Source organism: Mesocricetus auratus, unplaced genomic scaffold, assembly GCF_017639785.1.
Source record: "Mesocricetus auratus isolate SY011 unplaced genomic scaffold, BCM_Maur_2.0 Super-Scaffold_100025, whole genome shotgun sequence".
NCBI classification, from domain to species: domain Eukaryota; kingdom Metazoa; phylum Chordata; class Mammalia; order Rodentia; family Cricetidae; genus Mesocricetus; species Mesocricetus auratus.
The window spans coordinates 24,405,431-24,425,292 of NW_024429206.1; the positions used below are offsets into that span (position 1 = coordinate 24,405,431).

General features: G+C 51.9%; 1 protein-coding gene across 13 annotated transcripts in view; it reads right to left on the reverse strand.

Annotated features, from left to right (window-relative positions):
- Positions 1–583: 583 nt before the first annotated feature.
- The window catches only part of Gtf2ird1 (GTF2I repeat domain containing 1), an 89,849-nt gene continuing 70,570 nt past the window's right edge, over positions 584–19,862 (reverse strand). For 8 of the 13 annotated variants that reach the window (XM_040731209.1, XM_040731206.1, XM_040731208.1 and 5 more), the window contains exons 20-26: positions 18,744–18,827; positions 16,017–16,200; positions 14,646–14,674; positions 6,115–6,192; positions 5,425–5,617; positions 2,924–2,961; positions 584–1,955 (exon numbers count right to left, since the gene is read on the reverse strand). In XM_040731209.1, the coding sequence (XP_040587143.1) occupies positions 1,663–1,955; positions 2,924–2,961; positions 5,425–5,617; positions 6,115–6,192; positions 14,646–14,674; positions 16,017–16,200; positions 18,744–18,827 (899 nt within the window). In that variant the 3' untranslated portion in view covers positions 584–1,662. Of the gene's footprint in view, positions 2,022–2,923; positions 2,962–5,424; positions 5,618–6,114; positions 6,193–12,573; positions 12,802–14,645; positions 14,675–16,016; positions 16,201–18,743; positions 18,828–19,862 lie in introns of those variants that run through there. The other 5 variants (XM_040731210.1, XM_040731207.1, XM_040731205.1 and 2 more) reach the window with 4 other exon arrangements.

The window sequence follows — 19,862 nt, forward strand, 5'->3', positions numbered from 1 at the left end:
TCTTTACCCACTAAGCCATCTTGCCATCCGTTTTCGTCTTATTTTTGGAGACAGGATCCTTCTCTGAACCCAGAACTCACTAATCTAGTTAGACCAGCAGGCCAGCCAGCAAGCTCCAGGGATTCCATCACCTCCCATCACCAGGGTTATAGGCAGATGCCACGGCGCACAGCTCCTGAGGACTTTGGAATTCTGAGGTCAGGTGGCCACGCTTGCAAAGCAAGGTGCACTTTCCCCGCCATTACCTCCCCAGCCCCAAATGGGAACTCCTGACCCTCCTGTCCCCATCATGAGTGTTGGGGGTACAGGTGTGCACCACACACACCCAGGAGATACAGCGCTGGATGGCTTTGGGAGGGCTAGGCAAGCACTCTGTGGCTCCTCCTGCGGCCATAAGTCCTTTGGCGGTAAAGAAAGTAACTTCTGTCCCCAGACACTTGAGACTCCAGAGAATACAATCCAGGCACCTGAGCTGGTGTCTTGCCTGACTCGGTCCCTGGGTGGCTGCTGGGGTCACACCACCAAAAGCGTACATACAACCAGAAAAAAATAAATAAAGGTAACACTTTTTTCTTTTTCTTTCTTTTACTTATTTAAAAAGGCCTTGGCGGCAGGAATATAGTGTAAAAATCATTGGAAAAACTAAAAGGCATCGATACATATCCGAATATACTTTGTACATAAATTACATTTCCTTTAGTCTTTCTGAGTTGAGGTCCTGATTCGGCTCTGAGGTCTAATAGTCAAGGGGACCTGGAAGCTGCACGTTTAGTCCGGAATAGTCCACCATGTACACTGGCCACTGCTAGAGAGAGGGGGACAGAGGGACCAGGTTAGGACTCCAGATGACACGAAGGAACTCCCAGAATAACTAACTCGCTTTCTTAGAGGGCAAACTCAAATGCCACTTAGGCAGCTACTGGCATCTCTGAGGCCACACAGGTAGTCTGGTGTGACTGTCCCCTGCCTGTGTTCCAGGGGGGTCAACACGTGGGTTAGACACCAGGGAGGGCTGAGTGAGCAGGCACAGGAAGCACCATATGCCCAGCTTCACCCCACAGACTGTCCCACCTCAATGATAAAAACAAAGGCAGGGGAAACAAATGCAGTTCTGGGCTTTCCAGAGTACCAGAAAGAGGCTGAAGGGACACACCAAGGGTCTAGAAATCCTAATACCAGTCTTTCTTTCCTCCATTCCTTTCTGCGGAGACAGTCTCATGTAACCCAGGCTAGCCTCAAATTTCTCATGTCCTGAGGCTGACCTTGAACTCCTGATCCTCCTGCCTCTACCTCGCCAGTGCTGGGGTCACAGGTGTGCGCCACCATGTCCAGTTTATGCGGAGCTGGGGACACAACCGGGGACTTCATGCTGACTGAGCCACACCCCCAGCCCTGCTCAGTAGTTTTCTTTGAGACAGAATACTCATATAGCCCAAGCTGGCCTCGAACTTGTGGGACTATAGGCGTACGCCATCACCACCAGTTTTTTGTTTTTTTTTTTTAACATAGGTTTTCCCCTAAATCATCAGGCAACAGCCAAACTCAGCAACGTGGCCGACAGATGATGGCGGCAGTGTCCTGTCATGTGACCATCCGCCCCTCTGGCTCCGCTGGTGGCACTCACACTTCAAGCACTGTGCTGATGGCACAGACCCCCTCGGTCTATCTTGTGGGTAAGACAAGCGCATGCGCCTGCACCTCTGAGGTTGGCTGAGCCCCTCTCAGAGCCCAGGGCCTCCCAGTTCCTGGGGCTGCGGGCGGCCCTGCCCGAGGGAGGGGCACAGGCCACACAGAATTAGGGTGAAGTTCAGATCTGCGTGACTTTACCACGAGGGAGATCTGGTTGGTGGAGGCCACAGACTCTGGGTTAGAGGACGAGGATGAAGAAGAGGAAGAGGAGGAGACCGAGTTGCCTTCCGAGACCCGCTTTCTCTTGCGCTTGGGGATGTCTTTGGCTGGTGGAAGAAACAGTTGCTGAGGCCGGATGCTGGGGGCCCTTCTGTGTCGGGCTCCTGAACTCCCTGGAGAAAGCCCTTGCTTTTAGAATTTTAGTGTTTGATTTTTTTTTCCCTCCCCCAAATTGTCCCGGGAATGGAACCCAGGGCTTTGTATATGAACCACACTCCTAGGCCCTTACTGGGGGATTCTAGGCAGGTGCTGCACTTCTGTGCTGAGGCTATACCCTTTTAAAGCAACCCGGGCTCTGTGACCCCCCCCCTCCACCCACCAAGTGGCTGAGGCTCAGCTGTCTAGTCTTGCTCCTCAAGCAGGTATAAGGGACAGTTGTCCCGCTCTGGCTCCTAGTCACCTACCCCGCTTTGCTGATACAAACATCCCCTCACCCAGCTCAGCGGGCTCAGGCTCGGTACAGGACTCCGCTTCACCTAGAGCACTCCACTTTCAGCATGGCTGTCTCCCCAAGACCTTCAAAAGCCCTGAGCAACTCTTTGCACTTCCTACCAAAGCCTCTTGGTTTGGTTTGCTGAGATGGGGTCTTAGGTAGCCTAGGCTGGCCTCTAAGTCACAGTGTGGCTGAAGCTGGTCTTGACTCCTGATCCTCCTGCCTCTACCTCTCAAGTACCAGGATTAAAGGCGTATGCCACGACACCTGATTTACGGGGTGGTAGGGACTTTGTTCAGACTCTCCCGACTGATCCACAACCCACCCTTACCTATTTCATTTATGTATGCGTATATGGCACATGAATGGAGGTCAGAGGACAACCTGTAGGAGTTGGCTCGGTTTCTCCATCATGTGGGCTCCAGGGATTTGAACTCAGGTCATCAGGTTTAGCAGCAAGCACCTTTATCACTGAATCACCCCAAGGACTATGCCTGCCTGTGACTTTTCATTTTTTTAATTTTTGAAGGCAACAGACTGGTCCCCATGAGGCAGAAGACTGGCCTCTCCTGCCTGACTCACCTGGCGCCTTGGCATCATTGCAGACTTCTGCAAAAGGTCTGAAAAAGAGAAGCAAGGCCACGGTTAGGTGGTTTCCTCTCCTCACCCGCTCCTTGGGTATGGACACCTACTCTCCATAGTGGAGGCGTAGCTACTGCGGCTACAGCCAGGTCAGTTCACATTATAGTTCTACGCCCTAAGTGTTGCCTGATGGTCCATGTGTTAAATGTATGGTTGCCAACCTGGCACGCTAGACCTTTAGGAGGTGGGTGGGTCCTAGTGGGAGGGATGGGTCATTGAGGTCGTGTCCTCGGTGGGGATCCTCCTACCATTGCTTCCTCTTCTCTTCCTCGCCCTGCTCCCTGGCTCCCATGAGGTGAGCAGCACCTTCCACCATGGATATCCCACCGGAAACAGGCTCAAGTGACCAGAGCACAAAACCCCTCAAACGCCTTTCTTTTTGGGACAGAGCCTCACTATGCAGCCGGGGCTGGTTCCTCTATTACTGGGATTATAGGAATACATCAGTACACGTTGTCCCTCAAACATTCTCTCTCTCCTCTCTCTCTCTCTCTCTCTCTCTCTCTCTCTCTCTCTCTCTCTCTCTCTCTCTCTCTCTCTCTCTCTCTCTCTCTCTCTTTCGAGATAGGGTTTCTCTGTATTGTTTTGGAGGCTGTCTTGGAACTCGCTCTGTTACCAGGCTGGCCTCAGACTCACAGAGATCTGCCTGCCTCTGCCTCCTGAGTGCTGGGATTAAAGGCGTGCACCATCAATGCCTGGCTTTTTTTTCTCTTTAAAAATTTTTTTTTATAGCCGGGCGGTGGTGGCGCACGCCTTTAATCCCAGCACTCGGGAGGCAGAGGCAGGCGGATCTCTGTGAGTTCAAGGCCGGGTGGACCGATAGCCTCCGAAACAATACAGAGAAACCCTGTCTCATAAAAACCAAAAAAAAAAAAAATTACATTTACTTATTTTGTGTATGTCTGTGCGCAAGTGTGTCCAGTAGAGGTCAGAGGACAAACTGCAGGAGACAAGTCAGTTCACTCCTTTTATGATGTGAGTGCCAGAAACCTTACTTGGGTTGTCAGGTAAAGGTGTGTGTGTGCGTGCGTGCGTGTGCGTGCGTGCATGCGTGCGTGCGTGCGTGCGTGAGGCTGTATGCACGCGTGTGTGTGGGGGCACAGGCTAACACTGGGTGTCTTCCTCAGCTACCCTCCATGCTATTTTTATTCTAAAGAATTATTTACTTACTTACATACACGTGTGTGTATACAGGTGTGCGAGCCTGCGTGCACAGGAGGAGGCCAGAAGAGAGGGAGCTGAGTGTCTTTACCATTCTCCACCTGTTCCTTTAAGGCACAGTCTCTCCCTGAAGCCGGCACTAGCATTTTCTCACTGGGCTGGAAGCCAGCAAACGCCACAGATCCTCCTGTCTCCACCCTACTTGTGGGGCCACAGGCATGCACCAGGGGACACACGTGTTACAAGGCCACTGGAATCCAAGCTCTAGCCCTCGTGGTTATGCAGCAGCAAATATTTTTACCTGTTGTCCTTTAACCCCTCATGTCCTAGTCTCCATGTTATACTTTTAGGCAGAATCTCTCATTGAACCAGAAGCTCACTAATTTGGTTAGCCTGGACAGCCAGTGCGCCCCAGGAATCCTCTTGTTTTTTTTTTTTTTTTTTTTGCCTTCCCAGTGGTGGGATTACAGGTGCACACTATGGGTCCTGGGGATCTGAGCTCAGGTCTTCACGCTTGTATGGCAAGCTTGTTGCACCAACTGCAACATCTCCCCAGCTCCTACCCCAAACTTTAAAAGATTTTATTTTATTTATTTATTTATTTTGAGAGGGTTTCTCTGTATTGCTTTGGAGCCTGTCCTGGAACTCACTCTGTAGACCGGGCTGGCCTCGAACTCACAGAGATCCACCTGCCTCTGCCTCCCAAGTGCTGGGATTAAAGGCGTGCACCATCAACGTCTGGCTTGTTTTATTTTTGTAGGATTCTTTTTCTATTGTATGAGTTTCTGTGTGCATGTGTGCATGTCTGTGCAGTGCCCAGGGAAGTCAGAGGAAGGTATGGGACCCCCTGGAAATGGAGTTAGGGATAGTTGTGAGCCGCCACGTGGAAGCTGACAGTCAAACCTGGGTTCTCTGGGAGAGCAACCAGTGCTCTAAGCTGCCGAGCCATCTCTTCAGCCCTGTCCTAAAACACCTGGAGAACACAGAGGATACTTAAGAAATTATGAATTGTCAGCTGGGTAGAGTGGCTCATGCCTGTAATCTCAGCACCGAGGAGGTGGAGGCAGGAATATTAGGAGTTCAAGGTCAGCTTCAACTACATAGCGTGTCCCAGGCCTGGGCTAAATGAGCCTCTGTCTCAAAACAAACAAAAGAAATTGGAGTTGATTTTCTTTTCTGGCTCAGGATTCTCTGGCGGAGCCTGCTGACCTTGTCCTGGGCCAGGGTGGTACCTCTCCCCTCCCACAGCTCTTGCCCTCTGTCTGCCCTGTAGCACTCACTGGAGTTGGTTGATGATGACCATCCGCACATTCTCTCTGGCCTTCAGGATCTTCTCCAGCCGATGGATGTCGTAGGTGTTGGGGTTCCGGAAGGGGATGTCATCAGGAAGGCCTTTCACCTCCACGGCATCTGGGCTGTCCCGGATCAGTTTGTAAGGGACCAACACAGGCCGATTCAGTCCCAGGGCCTCACCTAGAGAGCAAAGGTCAGAACCAGAGAAAGATGCCCCCATGTCAGAAGGTAAAACACCGTAGGGAAGGCTTCGTGACTCTGACAGCCCAACTCAGCAGCCAGGGACATCATCCATAAACGGTGTTATGATAGTTTGTCCACAGGTTCTAGAATTACCTGGAAGACGTACCTCTGGGCACATCTGTATGTGAGGAAGTTTCTAGATTGGGTTAACTGATATGGGAAGACCCACTCTAAATGTGGGAGGCACAGTCATAGGCTGGGGTTCCAGAACTGAATTAAAATGGACCAAGTGAGCTGGAATTGTCCCTCTCTGCTTCCCGACTGCACACGTGACCAACTGCTTCATGCCCTTGGCCTATGGACTAGTGTTAATCTGTGACCCAAGAGGAAGCCTTCCTTAAAGGTGGGTATTGTCTCACAGTAACTAACACATACACCACCAGTGACTGTGGGTGCGCCCTGTAGATCCACCCCAGCCACCTGCAGGCACTGACCGTATTTCTCATTGAAGAGCTCCTTCACCTGCTCTCGGAGGATCACCTTCTCACCGAGCCTGTTGGCGTCATCCTCATCTGCAGGGACACGATAAGACTGCAGGGCCAGCACACGCTTCTCCTATGTGCTGTGGCCCTGGCCTGCTGGGCAGCCTCTCTAGATACCGCCTATTCCACGGCAGCTGCTCTGGTTTCATAAGTATTTCCACCCACTCATCCCACTCAAATCCATCCATCCACACACCCACCCTCTCACCTCCATTCCATCCTCCACCCATCCATCCATCCATCCATCCACACACCCACTCATCCTCCCATCCACCTGAATTTCCCAAGCAGCATCCCCCTACAGGCCAGGCATAGAGCACACCAAGAGGAGCCAACAGTGTAGGGGATACCAGTCACAGCCCCAGAAACAGGTGTGATGGGACGCTCAGGAGGTCACAAGAGGTGCCACCCAGGGGCCTGGAATGCTTCTCTTGTTGCTTTGCTTTTACTTTTCGGAGACAGGGTCTCACACTGTTGCCCCACCCGGCCTCTCTCAGTCTTCTAAGTGTTGGGTTTAGAGGAATGTTCCCACATGCCCTGCTTGGTGCTGCAGATGGAACCAGAGTGTACAGCCTGCTGTATAAGGGCTTCTCTGTGGCTTTGGAGGCTGTCCTGGAACTCACTCTGTAGACCAGGCTGGTCTCCTCAGAGATCCGCCTGCCTCTGCCTCCCGAGTGCTGGGAACAAAAGTGTGCACTGTCACCACCTGGGTGACACGGGGGCATGGATGGTCTGTGCTTCTAGTATCTCATCTATCTATCTATCTATCTATCTATCTATCTATCTATCTATCTATCTATGGTCTTGTTACTTATCTGGTTTTCATATGTAGCTTATGCTTTGTTTTATTTTGTTTTTGAGACAGGGTTTCTCTTTGTAGCCCTGGGTTGTTCTAGAAATCAATTTGTAGACCTCAAACTCACAGAGATCCACCTGGAAGGTGTGTGCCACCACCGCTTAGCAATGTGTAGCTTTGCCAGCCTGAACTCATAGAGTTCCCCCTGCCTCTGCTTCTCAGGGCTGCATTAAAAGATGTGTGTCACCACACCCAGTTTATTTATTATTTTTGTTTATGTGTATAAGTCGCATGTATGCAGTACCTGAAGGGTCCCCTGGAGCTGTCATCATAGGAGGTGGTGAACTGCCCAACCCGAGTGCTTAGAGCTGGACATCGTGGCATATCATTTTAATTCCAGCACTGGGAGACAGAGGCAGGTACATCTCTGGGTGTTCGAGGCCAGCCTGGTCTACACAGTGAGATCCAGGACAGCCAGAGAGACTATTTACAAAAACAACCACAGCCCCCCCAAATAAACAGGGTTAAGATATCTGCTACTAACCTGATAACCCAGTTCAAACTCTGAGACCTACGCATTAGGAAGACAGAACTGACTCCCACTGTTGTCCTCTGACCTCCACATATTCAGTGGCACAAGCACCCACAACCCTCCTACAAGGGCTAACAACACTGCTATGAAATGATCCTTCTGTGCACTGTGGGAGTATCTGTCACTATGATTGGTTTAATATCGAGCTGACCCACACCCCACCCTTACTGTCTAATGTAGCTCAAAGACCACTAATGTGGCTGGTGGCCAAGCCAGGCTGATGTCATACCAACTCAAATAAAGGTGCCGGCTGTTTTTTTATTGACGTTGGTGGCCTTTAGAAGTTAATTTTTGTGTGTTTGCGTTTGTTCCTTTATGCCTGTGGAACCCTTCCTCGGGACTCTTACGTTTTGAGAGCGTCTGGTATCTGGAACTGGCCAAGTTGGTTAGACTCGCTGGCTAATCAGCACCAGGGATGTACTTGTCTTTGCTCCCCAGAGCTGGGACTATAAGTGGATACCACCATACCTGTCCTTTTCTCTGCGGGTTTGCTGATTGGCTTAATGAGCCATCTCCTGAGCCCCTCTGCTTCCTACATTTGCATAAGGGTTTCTGGAATCTTACAGAAAGTTCCAGGGCTCCCTCAACTTCCTGGAGCCTCATATTTAGGAACCCAAGAACACAGAAGTTCCTTCCCAACCACACACGGGGTGGTGCAGGACTTGAGATCTTTAACCCATCTAGGGGTGGAGTGAGTCATAGCCCTGGCTGAGTTTCCACAGACCTAGAGTGGTCAGGGTCTCCCAGACACTACCCTGCGGCTCCAGGGCTCCCTCTGATATAAAGGAGGAAGCCCAGGCCCAGAGAGGCCTCCCTGCCCCACCCTGGCAGTGGTCAGCGAGTCCCAGGAAGACAGGAAAGCGGTCACTACAGCAGCCAATATTGACAGAGAGCAGCCTAGATAATGCCATGGAGGAAGTGTGGCTGGCGCTGGAATTGTGGCATCACTGGATTCTGAGAAAGGACAGTGTTGTTCAGCTCTCAAGACCAAGACAGAGCTGGGAGGGGAGGCAGGGAGGAAGGGAAACAGGGAGGAAGGGCAGGGACTACAGGACTGGAGCCAGGAAACGATCCCTTCAGCCTTGGGGAATGGAATACGGAAGGGCAGAGGGGACTCTGAAGAAATCAAGGCCTAGCCATAGTGAGCCAACCTACCTGACATTGCAGATTGTAAGGGGCTTATCCAAGACCCCATCGCAGAGAGTAAGTTAACTTATCTATGGTCACCCAACAGTGAGCTAACTCATCCAAGATTACGGAGTAAATGAACTTATCTAGGACCACAGACCATAAGTTAGCTTCTCTGAAGAGATCAGTTATCTAACGCCACAGCACAGGAAAGGCAAATATAGTCCCTAAAGGGGCAAAAGGGACTGTTTCCCTCCTTGCTGCCCGATTGTCAGCATCAACCCCACACTGGTCCCCAGGCCTGTCTCAGGTCCCCCTCTCCCTGACGCTCTCCTCAGTTTCTTTTCTTTTTTTTTGGTTTTTATGAGACAGGGTTTCTCTGTATTGTTTCGGAGGCTATCGGTCCAGCCTGGCCTCGAACTCACAGAGATCCGCCTGCCTCTGCCTCCCGAGTGCTGGGATTAAAGGCGTGCGCCACCACCGCCCAGCACTCTCCTCAGTTTCAAGGTGGCAGTAGACAGCACCGAGAGGCCTCAGGCGAAGCTGGGGAAATGGTCTGTGTACTTTCCTCAGGGACACACTGATGTTATAGAAGACTCACCAATAAACTTGCTTAGAAAATACTAAGTTGGCTGAGCTGGTGGTGGCACTCGGGAAGCAGATGCAGGTGGATCTCTGAGCTCTAGGCCAGCCTACGGAAGGAGGGACACGGGGTGGGGGTGGGGGTGGGCACAGGACTGGAAAGCAACTTACAGATGGAAGAGAGCCTAAGAATCCAGTGCGATAGCCTAACCCTACATAAAGCCACAGGGGGATTTCTGTCCTAGACTGGCTTCTCTTTGGGAGCAGGCTATTATTAGTTTTAATTTCCCCTCCCTTCTTATTTTCTGAGTGGTTGGAATAAATTCTCATGGGGGTGGGGCGGGGCTTAATCTGCCATAACAATTTCTGGAAATTGAACCTGAACCGGGAAGTCTACTGTGGGTGTCCTAGATTAAACTCTGACCGCTGAGAATTTGGGTCCAGCTCCCTGGGGCGCTCAGGTTTCTGGGCAGCGGGGACCCAGCACACAAAAGCTCGCCGGGCCTAACCCAGGCTGCACACCCAGTCCTTCTGAGCCTCTGAGACAGGCTTGGCTTTGGGCTCCAGGGTGGAGAGAAGGTAACCCTTCCTGGGTTCTTGTTTTTGTTTGCCAAGGCAGGGTTTCTCTGTGTATCCCTGGCTGTCCTCCCGGAGTGCTGGGATTAAAGTCGTGTGCTGACACTGCCCTGCTCATCCTTGCTGTTCTATAGATAAGGACACTGGTGTTCAAAAGAGCTGAACTGGCTTGCTGGCGTCACGTGGGAAGCGGGCAGCTCTGCTCTCCCTGTGGGGACCCCAGTGCACCCATTTTTCCTAGACAGCCCACTGGCGCTGCACCTGGGGTCAGAGGAAACAGTTATGATGTGTATGCATGCGTGCACGTGCGTGTGTACCAAGTGTCTGTGGGTGTCTGTGGTGGCTAGAAGAGGACACTGGATCCTCTGGTGCTGGAGTTACGGGCTAAGAAGTGACCTCAGGTCTTCTGGGAAAGCAGCAAACACTCTTAACCTCTGAGTCATATCTCAAGACCTTATTATTCAATTTTAAGACAAGGTCTCTTACAGTCCAGGCTAGCCTCAGACTTCCTATGTAGCTGAAACTGGCCTTGAACTCCTCCGGGTACTGGGATGACAGATGTCTATCACGACACCCTACAGAGGAAGGAAGTGACAGACTGTTTGGAAGCTCCCAACTGGCAGCAAAGGGAAGTGGTTCCTGTCAGGTACTGTGAGGAGGGAAAAGCTCTTTTTTTTTTTTTTTTTTTTTGGTTTTTCGAGACAGGGGGTTTCTTTGTGGCTTTGGAGGCTGTCCTGGAACTAGCTCTTGTAGACCAGGCTGGTCTTGAACTCACAGAGATCCACCTGCCTCTGTCTCCCCAATGCTGGGATTAAAGGCGTGCACCGCCAACACCCGTCAGAGGGAACAGCTCTTGCCCTCCTCCTTTGCAACAAGCCCTGGAGGGAATATGGTGTTTGGGAAGTGACTGACTGCCTAACTCAGTGTGAATGCCTCCAGAGACAGGGAGGTCACTACTTCCAAAGCTGCCCCTCACCACCCCCCACAGATCTGAAGAGTCAGGCTTTTAGACTAGTGTCACCTTCACTCCCACCTTCCTCACCAGCCACTCCATCCCCTTCTAGATCTTAATTCACCTCTCCCTGGCCCACAGCCCGGGCTCAGGCCTCTGTGGACCATCCTAGTCCTCGGCTCCAGCTTTACCTTGAGCAGTGTACCTGCCCCGGGGGAGGCTGTCACCCCGGCTACCAAAAAAAAGAAGCAAATCTGACATCATTTGAAAAACAAAACTGATGCCTGAAAACAAAACATACACCAGACCACACCAGGCCCAGTGGTATGCTACTTGGAAGGAAAAAGAGGAAGAGGACTGCAAATTCAAGGCTAGCCTGGGCTACATAATGAGCCGCTGTCAAAGACAAGCAGGCAGACAGCTGGCTAGGGATGTAACTCTATTGGTAGAGTGCTTGCCTAGCATGCATGAAGCCCTGGGCTGCACCCCCCAGTACCACACACACACACACACACACACACACACACACACACACACACACACACCAGTATGGGGTACACACTTATAATCCTAGCACTTTGGAAGTATCGTGGAGGCTGGAGGGTCAGGGTTCAAGATCATCCTTGCTGTCCAGCAAGTTCAAGGCTAGCCTGGGATACCTGAGGCACTCTGCTTCAAACAATAACAAACCCACGAGTGGGAAGGCTGAGCTGAGCTCACGGCTGTCTCTTCATCCCAACCTGGAAAATGTTGCCTCCCCAGGCTGGCAGCTACACCCTAAGCTCCAATGTGAGTGGCTTGTCACTGGAGAGAAAGACTCCACCCGAAGGAGGCCACAGTGTGGCTCTGTGGAAACCAATCTGTAGCCATTTTTGGAGGACTTCGCACGTGTGTATAGGCCTGTCTTCCTCTTCTCCTCCACGATGCTTATGAATTGTAGTAACACTGGTTGTTCCAGCGAGCCCTCTGGGATTATACCCACAGCAGTCCATCCCCACAGGGGACCTCTGCTCCCCGGAGGGCTACATCTGCTCCCGGCCCCTTTCCTTGCTCGACAAAAGTGAAATTCAAATGGGATAATGCTGCCACCAGATTGCCTTTCAGCAAGTCTGTAGTATACGTTCTTAATTAGTGATTGACGCGGGAGGACCCAGACCCATCGTGGGTGGGACCACCCCTGCGCATGTTGTGAGGCCTATAAAAAAGCAAGGTGAGCAAGCCAGGGAGAAAACGCCAGTGGTTAGCGCTCCTCCAAGGCCTCCGCTCCTGCCTCCGGCTTCCAGCTATGACTTCCCTCAGGGACACTGTGAGTCATAAGCTGAAATAAACCTTTCCTCCCCAAGGTGTTTTTGATCACGGTGTTCATCACAGCAACAAACCTTCAGACAAGAGTGTCCCAGTCTGACAGAGCGGCAAATGTGTGCAATGCCAGTGCTGTGATGTGCAGGCAGGAAGACCTAAGATGATCCTCAGCTCACGTCAAGTTCCAGGTCAGCCTGGTCTACAGGAGACGCTGCCTCAAGACACAAGCCAGGACGGGACAGGGGTGAGGACTAGAGAGACGCCTCAGCGGTTAAGAGTGATGGCTGCCCTGCCAGAAGACCAGGGTTTGGTTCACAGCCACCTACAACTCCAGTTCTCTGACCTGCACAGACATGGGGCATACGCACACACGGTGCAGGGAAAACAGTCTAACACATAAAGTATGTACACACACACACACACACACACACACACACACACACACACACACACACACACACACACACACACACACACACACACTCCTAAAACCAACCCGAAAAACAAACCCCAACAAGCAAACCAGCTTTAAACTGGGTGTTTACAAGATTGTTGACAGGAGCCATGTTATTGCACATAGTGGCCATGAGGGGGCGACAAAACGACACTCAGCAGGATCAGAGATTTGGCACAGTGGATGGCGGGCTGAGGGCAAATCCAACCTGGATCCTGCTTTAAGTAGGTACGACCTCCTTTCAAACCTGGGCCAGCCTACGGAAACGGCCGGTGACTTTGAGAACTTTTCTAACCTCTCTGAGTCTGTTTCCTCCTGTGAGAAGCTAACCAACCCCAGAGTGGTGGCACACAGCTCCACTGAACACTCAGGAGGATCACAAGTTTGAGGACAGTCTGGGATTCATATCAAGACTCTGTCCCCAAAACAAGCAGGGTACGGAGGGCAGGGGGAGACCCAGGGAGCTATAGCGGGTTGGCTGACACATGTGCTCCCTGGCTTTCTATGGGGGCTGGAGGTTCAGCTACACTTCCTGGACCACACAGAGACAGCAGTAGCACCATTCACACAGACATCAGGCGGTCACTTGCGTCAGGGCTGGCCACTGGCTGGGGTCTGAGGAGCTATGAGCCTGGAGCCGAGAGGACTGCATTCACACACGAACTCAGGAGTGGGGGGGGAGGGGGGGCTTGCTATGGGATCAGGCAGAATGGGGTTGGGCCAGGGACAGCGCAAAGTAAGGGGACTTTCTGGAACTTTCACTGGTGGGCAGGCAGCCCTGTGTTCACAAGTCCCCAGATCTCTGTGTTCACAAGTCCCCAGATCCCTGCGTTCACAAGTCCCCAGCCCTGTGTTCACAAGTCCTCAGCCCTGTGTTCACAAGTCCCCAGATCTCTGTGTTCACAAGTCCCCAGATCTCTGTGTTCACAAGTCCCCAGATCTCTGTGTTTACAAGTCCCCAGATCTCTGTGTTCACAAGTCCCCAGATCTCTGTGTTCACAAGTCCCCAGATCTCTGTGTTCACAAGTCCCCAGATCTCTGTGTTCACAAGTCCCCAGATCTCTGTGTTCACAAGTCCCCAGATCTCTGTGTTCACAAGTCCCCAGATCTCTGTGTTCACAAGTCCCCAGCCCTGTGTTCACAAGTCCCCAGATCTCTGTGTTCACAAGTCCCCAGCTCTCTTCCTAAAGAAGCACTCATTTCCCCCTTGGGCTGGCTGCCAGCTCTGGCTCAGCCTCTGGCTACACCCAGGGCTCTGTCCTCTGTGGGTACAGCATCCCCCCAGTGAGCTGCTGCAGAAGGTATGATAGGGTCAGAGGTTTTTCTGTTTGTTTCCCCACCAAGCCACACCCCAGCCCTTCACTGGGGAATCCATAGGCACTCTTTTCTTTTTTGTTTGTTTGCTTTTTTTGAGACAGAGTCTCTCTGTGTAGTCCTGGCTGTCCTGGAACTCACTACGTAAATTGGGAAAACCTCAAACTCGGAGATCCACCTGCCTCTGCCTCCCGGCTGCTGGGGTTAAAGGTTACCCCACTATGCTCAGTCTCTTTTGAGTCAGCCCCTCACTGGCCCGGAGCTTGCTCAATAGACCCGGCAGACAGGCCAGTGGCCTCAGCAGTTTGCCCTTCTCCACCTCTCTGGCACGGGGATCACAAGCGTGTGCTACTATATGACGCATTCGTGGGTCCCTGGGATCGGGTCCCCAGGTCTGTACAGCCAGTATTTTACAGACTGCGTCATCCTCCCAGCTGCCCTGCATGGACAGCACTCATACATTTGCTACCGATTTCCTCCACACACTCACTGGGTGAGCCAGGCCCATCGGAGGGCACGGGGACGCTGACACAGCTGCAACCCTGATTGGGTGGAGCCGCGGGCTTCGGCGCTACCTGTCTGCCCTAGGACCAGGGCACCCGCAGGCTTTCTCCACTAACCTGGGGCAGACCAACAGGGAATTGTGGGAACAGCAGTCAGTAGCCCAGGTCCCACTCCTTGAGTCAGGCAGTTGTGCCATTGTGGACTTGGCGTGGAGTTCCCAGAACTGTGCAAGAACCCCAGGCCCCCAACACCAAGTGCCTCCCAAACACAGAATACCACTCACCAGGCTTTGGGATGAGTCCTTGGAATGGCCTGGAAGGGAAACAGAAGTGGGGCGTTTTAGGGAAAAGACACAGAGGACAAGACTACCACAAGATGATACCAGCTTGCCAAGGAATCGGCAACAAACGCCTAAGGCCCACTTCACGCATTAGCATTTAACGTTTGAGTCTTTCAGAGAGGACCTCTTGTAGCCCGGGCTAGTCTTGAACTCCCTATGTTACAGCCAAGGAAGTCCTGGAACTTCTGATCCTCCTGCCTCCACCTCCTGGGTGTTGTAATTACAGGTGTGTACCACGAAGCCTTGTCTATGTGGTTCTGGGGATGACAGTGGGGGCTTTGTGCACACTGGACATGACTGAAACCAACCAAGCCACACCCCCTGACTCCCCCGCCCCCAATGGTCATATAACTAGGGCTAACAAACTCATAACCCTCCTGGCTCTGCTTCTCAGCGCTGGGAAGAGAAGCATGTTTTGGGATCTGCACCATTTGTGTTTATGGGGTGGGGTCGTGGAGGGTACCTTTGCCTGTGTTCGTGTGTGCGTGCGTGTGTCTCCTTCAATCATTCTACATCTTGTTTTTGTTTTTAAGGAAAGGTGTCCCACCTGGCTAGACTGGCTAGCAAGCAGGCCCCTGGATCCTTCTCACTCTTCCTACTACGTCAGTGCTGGGGTTAAAGGTGCATGGCAGCCTGCCCACAGTTTTACACGGATGCTGAGGATCCGAACTCAGACCCTCAAGCCTGCTCAGTAAACCCTTCCCCACTGAGCCAGCTCCCAAGCCCCAGGATCCACGTTTCAGTAAGTGCCCAGGCCAGGTGTGTACATGGAATTTTTGCTTTCTCAGGGGGTTGGCTATGCCTACAGGGCTGCTGAGGGGCATACAGTTAGAAGGGTGGCCAGTCACTGTGTGGAAACTCCTGAACCTGTCTGGTCTGCAGTTCCTCTCTAACACCCTGTGGCGGTGTGAAAGGAAATGGCCCCCACAGGGAGGGGCGCTCTTAGGAGGTGTGGCTTTGTTGGAGTACGCGTGGCCTGATTGGAGGAAGTGTCACTGTGGAGGCGGGCTTCGAGGTCTTTTGCCTAAGCTTCCCTAGGCGGTTCAGTTGGCTTCCTGTTGCCTGTAAGATGTAGGACTCTTAGCTACCTCTCCAGTACCTGCACGCAGCCACGATCCCAATGGACCGAACCTCTGAAACCGTAAGCGCGCCACCCCAACTAAATGTTTCCTTTGTAAGAGTTGCTGTGGTCATGGTGTCTCTTCGCAACAATAGCAACCCTAACTAAGACACTCCCCTATTGCCGAAATTTCTGGAGCGGGCACCCAGTGCCAGCCATGCAAGTCTCGACTCTTCCCCTTCCTCATCAAATACCTGGTGACCGTGAACTTGATCTTGTCCGCCACAGCCAGGATCCGTTCCAGGTTCTGGGAGCCAAAGGTGCAGGGTTTGCGGAATGGGATCCCCGGAGGCAGGCCCTCGATGAGGACTGAACCTGGATTGCTTTTGATTCGCTTGTAGGGGACCTGCACTGGGTACTTGATGCCCAAGGCTTCACCTGGATACGAGAAGGACAGTTGTGCCAGCTGAGAGGAAGCAGCGGAATGGGGTGTTGCAGCACAGGAATGCCAGCGCCTCCCTCAGCGGGCACAGGGCCCTTTGTGGAAGACTGTGGAGCAGTGGTTCTCAACCTTCCTAATGCTGGGACCCTTTAACACAGTTCCTCTCGCTGTGGTGACCCCCACCCATAAAATCATTTCATTGCTACTTGTGGTGGTTTGAAAGAAAATGGCCCCCAAGGGAGCTGCACTAGTAGGAGGTGTGGCCTTGTTGGGGGAAGTGTATCACCGTGGGGGTGGGCTTTGAGGTCTTTTTCTCAAGCTTCACTCAGTTTGACAGTCAGTTGACTTCCTGTTGCCTCTAGGTCAAGGTGCAGGGCTCTTGGCCCCAGCACCGTGTCAGCCTGCAGGCCACCATGCTCCCCTTCCTGATCACAATGGACTGGACCTCTGAAACTGTAAGCGAGCCACCTCAGTCAAATGTTTCCTTTGTAAGAGTGGCGTGGCCAGGGTGTCTCCTCACAGCAACAGCAAACTGAAACACTACTGAAACACTACTTGGTAACTGTGATTTTGCTACTGTTACGATCGTAATGAAAATATCTGATATGCAGGGTACCTGATATGCAACTCCCCCCAGCCGGGTTGTGACCCACAGGTTGAGAACCACTGCTGGAGAAGGCTGGACATGAATAAGACTGGAGATTAGCGTGTGTACTGTGCAGGGAGTTTCTGGTGTAAATCCGTGCTGGGTGGGTCTTGAGCACACAGCAGGAGCATGTGGTTCCAGGTGCTGGCCAGGGCGGTGACTAATATTTCTCAGTCTGGGCTGCACTGCACACCTGCCTCTAGGATGGGGAACCCTGAGACTTCTGCTTTCCCCCAGACGGTGGCTCTCAGATTCAGAGTCAGGACCCACACAGAATGAATGGACATGCGCCTCCCAGCAGCAAGGAAGGCAGACCAAGCCAGACTCGAAGGACCACTGCCTACCTGGTCTCACCCTTCCCTTCTTTCCCTCAATTTCTTTTGAGACAGAGCCTTATTATGTAGTCTTGACTGGCCTGGGACTCCCTATGTAGGCCAGGCTAGCCTTAAACAGAGGTCCACCAGCCTCTGCCTCCCAAGTGCTGGGATCAGAGGTGTGCACCACCACCTTGTGGGTTTTTTGTGTCATAAGAATTTTGTTTTTCTTTCTTTTTAGTTTGTCGAGAGAGGGTTTCTCTGTGTAGTCTTGGGTGTCCTGGGATTCACTCTGTAGATCAGGCTGGCCTGGAACTTAACGTAGATCCCCCTGACTCTGCCTCCCCAGGGCTGGGATTAAAGTCCCAGTACAGAACAAGTTCCAGGATGGCCAAAGCTGTTACACAGAGAAACTGTCTCGGAAAACCAAAACCGAAAAGAGCTGTCTCTCCATACCTAACATCTCTTTTTAAAGGTTTTTTTTTTTGTTTGTTTTGTTTTTCGAGACAGGATTTCTCTGTATTGCTTTGGAGGCTGTCCTGGAACTCGCTCTGTAGACCAGGCTGGCCTGGAACTCACAGAGATCCACCTGCCTCTGCCTCCCGAGTGCTGGGAATAAAGGCGTGCGCCACCAACGCCCGGCTAAAGTTTTTTTGTTTGTCTTTTTTTTTTTTTTAAAGAAGGATCCCATGTAACTTAGGCTGACTTCCAACATGCTATGTAGCTGAGGATGACCTCGAACTTCTGACCCTCCTGCCTCTGCCTCCTGAGTGCTGGGGTGACAGGTGTGCCCGACCAGTCCATGTGGTGCCTTGGACTGAACCCAGGGCTTCACGAATGCTCAGCAAGTAGTCTACCATCTGAGCCACACCTCAGTCCCTACCTTAAGAAAAAGCTTTAAATTACATTTTATCTATTTATGTATGTGCATGTATGAGCACATGTGTGCACAGCCCATGGAGCCCATGGTGGAGGAAAGAGGGAAACCGCAGGTGTTGGTCCTCCCTTCCTTATGTGGGTTCCAGGAACTCAAACTGCCCTGTAAGCCACCTCACCAGTGAGTGTGCGCGCTCTTTCTCTCTAACAAAACCCATATCCTATAGTTCCTGCTGGCACGAAACTCACAGCAATCCTTCTGCTGCAACTTCCCCAGTGATGAAATGACAGGTGTGCACCACCAATACATCTTATGCTGTGCCTGTTTTCTGTGACACCGTGTCCCCAGCGCTTGGCATGTAGTAGATGCCCAAGAAACAGACGAGAGCTGGTGAGACGTCAGTGTGCACAGGTGGCTGCCACCAAACCTGGCAGATTAAGTTTGATTCCCAGAACCCCACATGGTAGAACAAAACAGCCAACTACTTCCAGTCTGATCACTGCGTCTGTGCTGTGGTATGCGTGTGCATCCATATACAAAGCTGTACACTCAATAAATAAATAAATGTATTTACAAAAAAAAAAAAAAAGGAGAGAGAAGAAATACCTAAACTATAGACCAACCTCTTTGCCAAATGTGAAGTTGGCCACAGGCAGAAAGCTGCCCACCTCTCCCTCCACCTGACCCCTGCCTGTAACTCACCGTATTTCTTGTTAAACAGGTCTTGGACTTGTTCCCTAAGTGTGTTGGCGATGTCAATCCGCGAGAGTCTGGTGTCGTAATTTTCTGCAAAGTGAGTACAATTACGGACAGAGGCTGTTACATTAAAAGGCACTTGGTGACTTTTACAGGAAAACAATTTCCTAATTACAGCGAACTCCTTCTCTAGCAATTAGCAGATCTTTGGAGTGGGCTCCTTAGAGTCCTTCAAAACCAGACTCCACGAGACTCAGTGTGTGTGTTTTGTTTTGTTTTCTTCCTGGAAGGACTCACACTGTTTCCACAACAGCAATGGGATGAAATTAAGTTAATTGTTGACATTTGAAAACCAACAAACTAATAAATAAGCCTGAAAGTAAGACACTAGGGAGAGGGGGTTTCTGTGTCCTCAGCTGGGTAGGAGTTGGAGCAAGGGCTTCAAAAAGCTCAGACGGAAACAGAAGACTAGAAATGGGAGTGTCCACCCAGGGCTATTTATTACTTAGTGGTACAGGGGATGGAGCCCAGAGTCTTGCAGAAGGTACAGAAATACTTTACTACTGAGGCATGCTATCAGCCTCTCACTGAGGAATTCTAGGCAGGGGCTCTACCACTGAACCATGCCCCAACCCCTCACTGGGGGATTCTAGGCAGGTGCTCTACCACTGAGCCACACCCCCAGCTCCTCACTGGGGAATTCTAGGCAGGTGCTCTACCACTGAGCCACACCCCAGCCCCTCACTGGGGAATTCTAGGCAGGTGCTCTACCACTGAGCCACACCCCAGCCCCTCACTGGGGGATTCTAGGCAGGTGTTCTACTGCTGGGCCATGTTGCCAGCTCCTCACAGGGTGGGGAGGACACTAGGCAAGGGCTACCATTCTGAGGAACTGTGATTAAGGACCCCATGTACCAGAATATCAGGACTGCACCTTTGACCTCGGGGAGGGGACATCCTCCCTAGCTTGGGAGAGAAATCGTATGGATGGCAGAGGGAGGAGGAATGCCCTCTGGTGCTTCGAATGCGGTCCTGGTGCCATTCTCCGTCCTCTGAGGGCCTGGATACAGGGATCTAATGGAGGGAGGTGAAATACACACACTCCCCTCACTGTTCCAGCTGCCC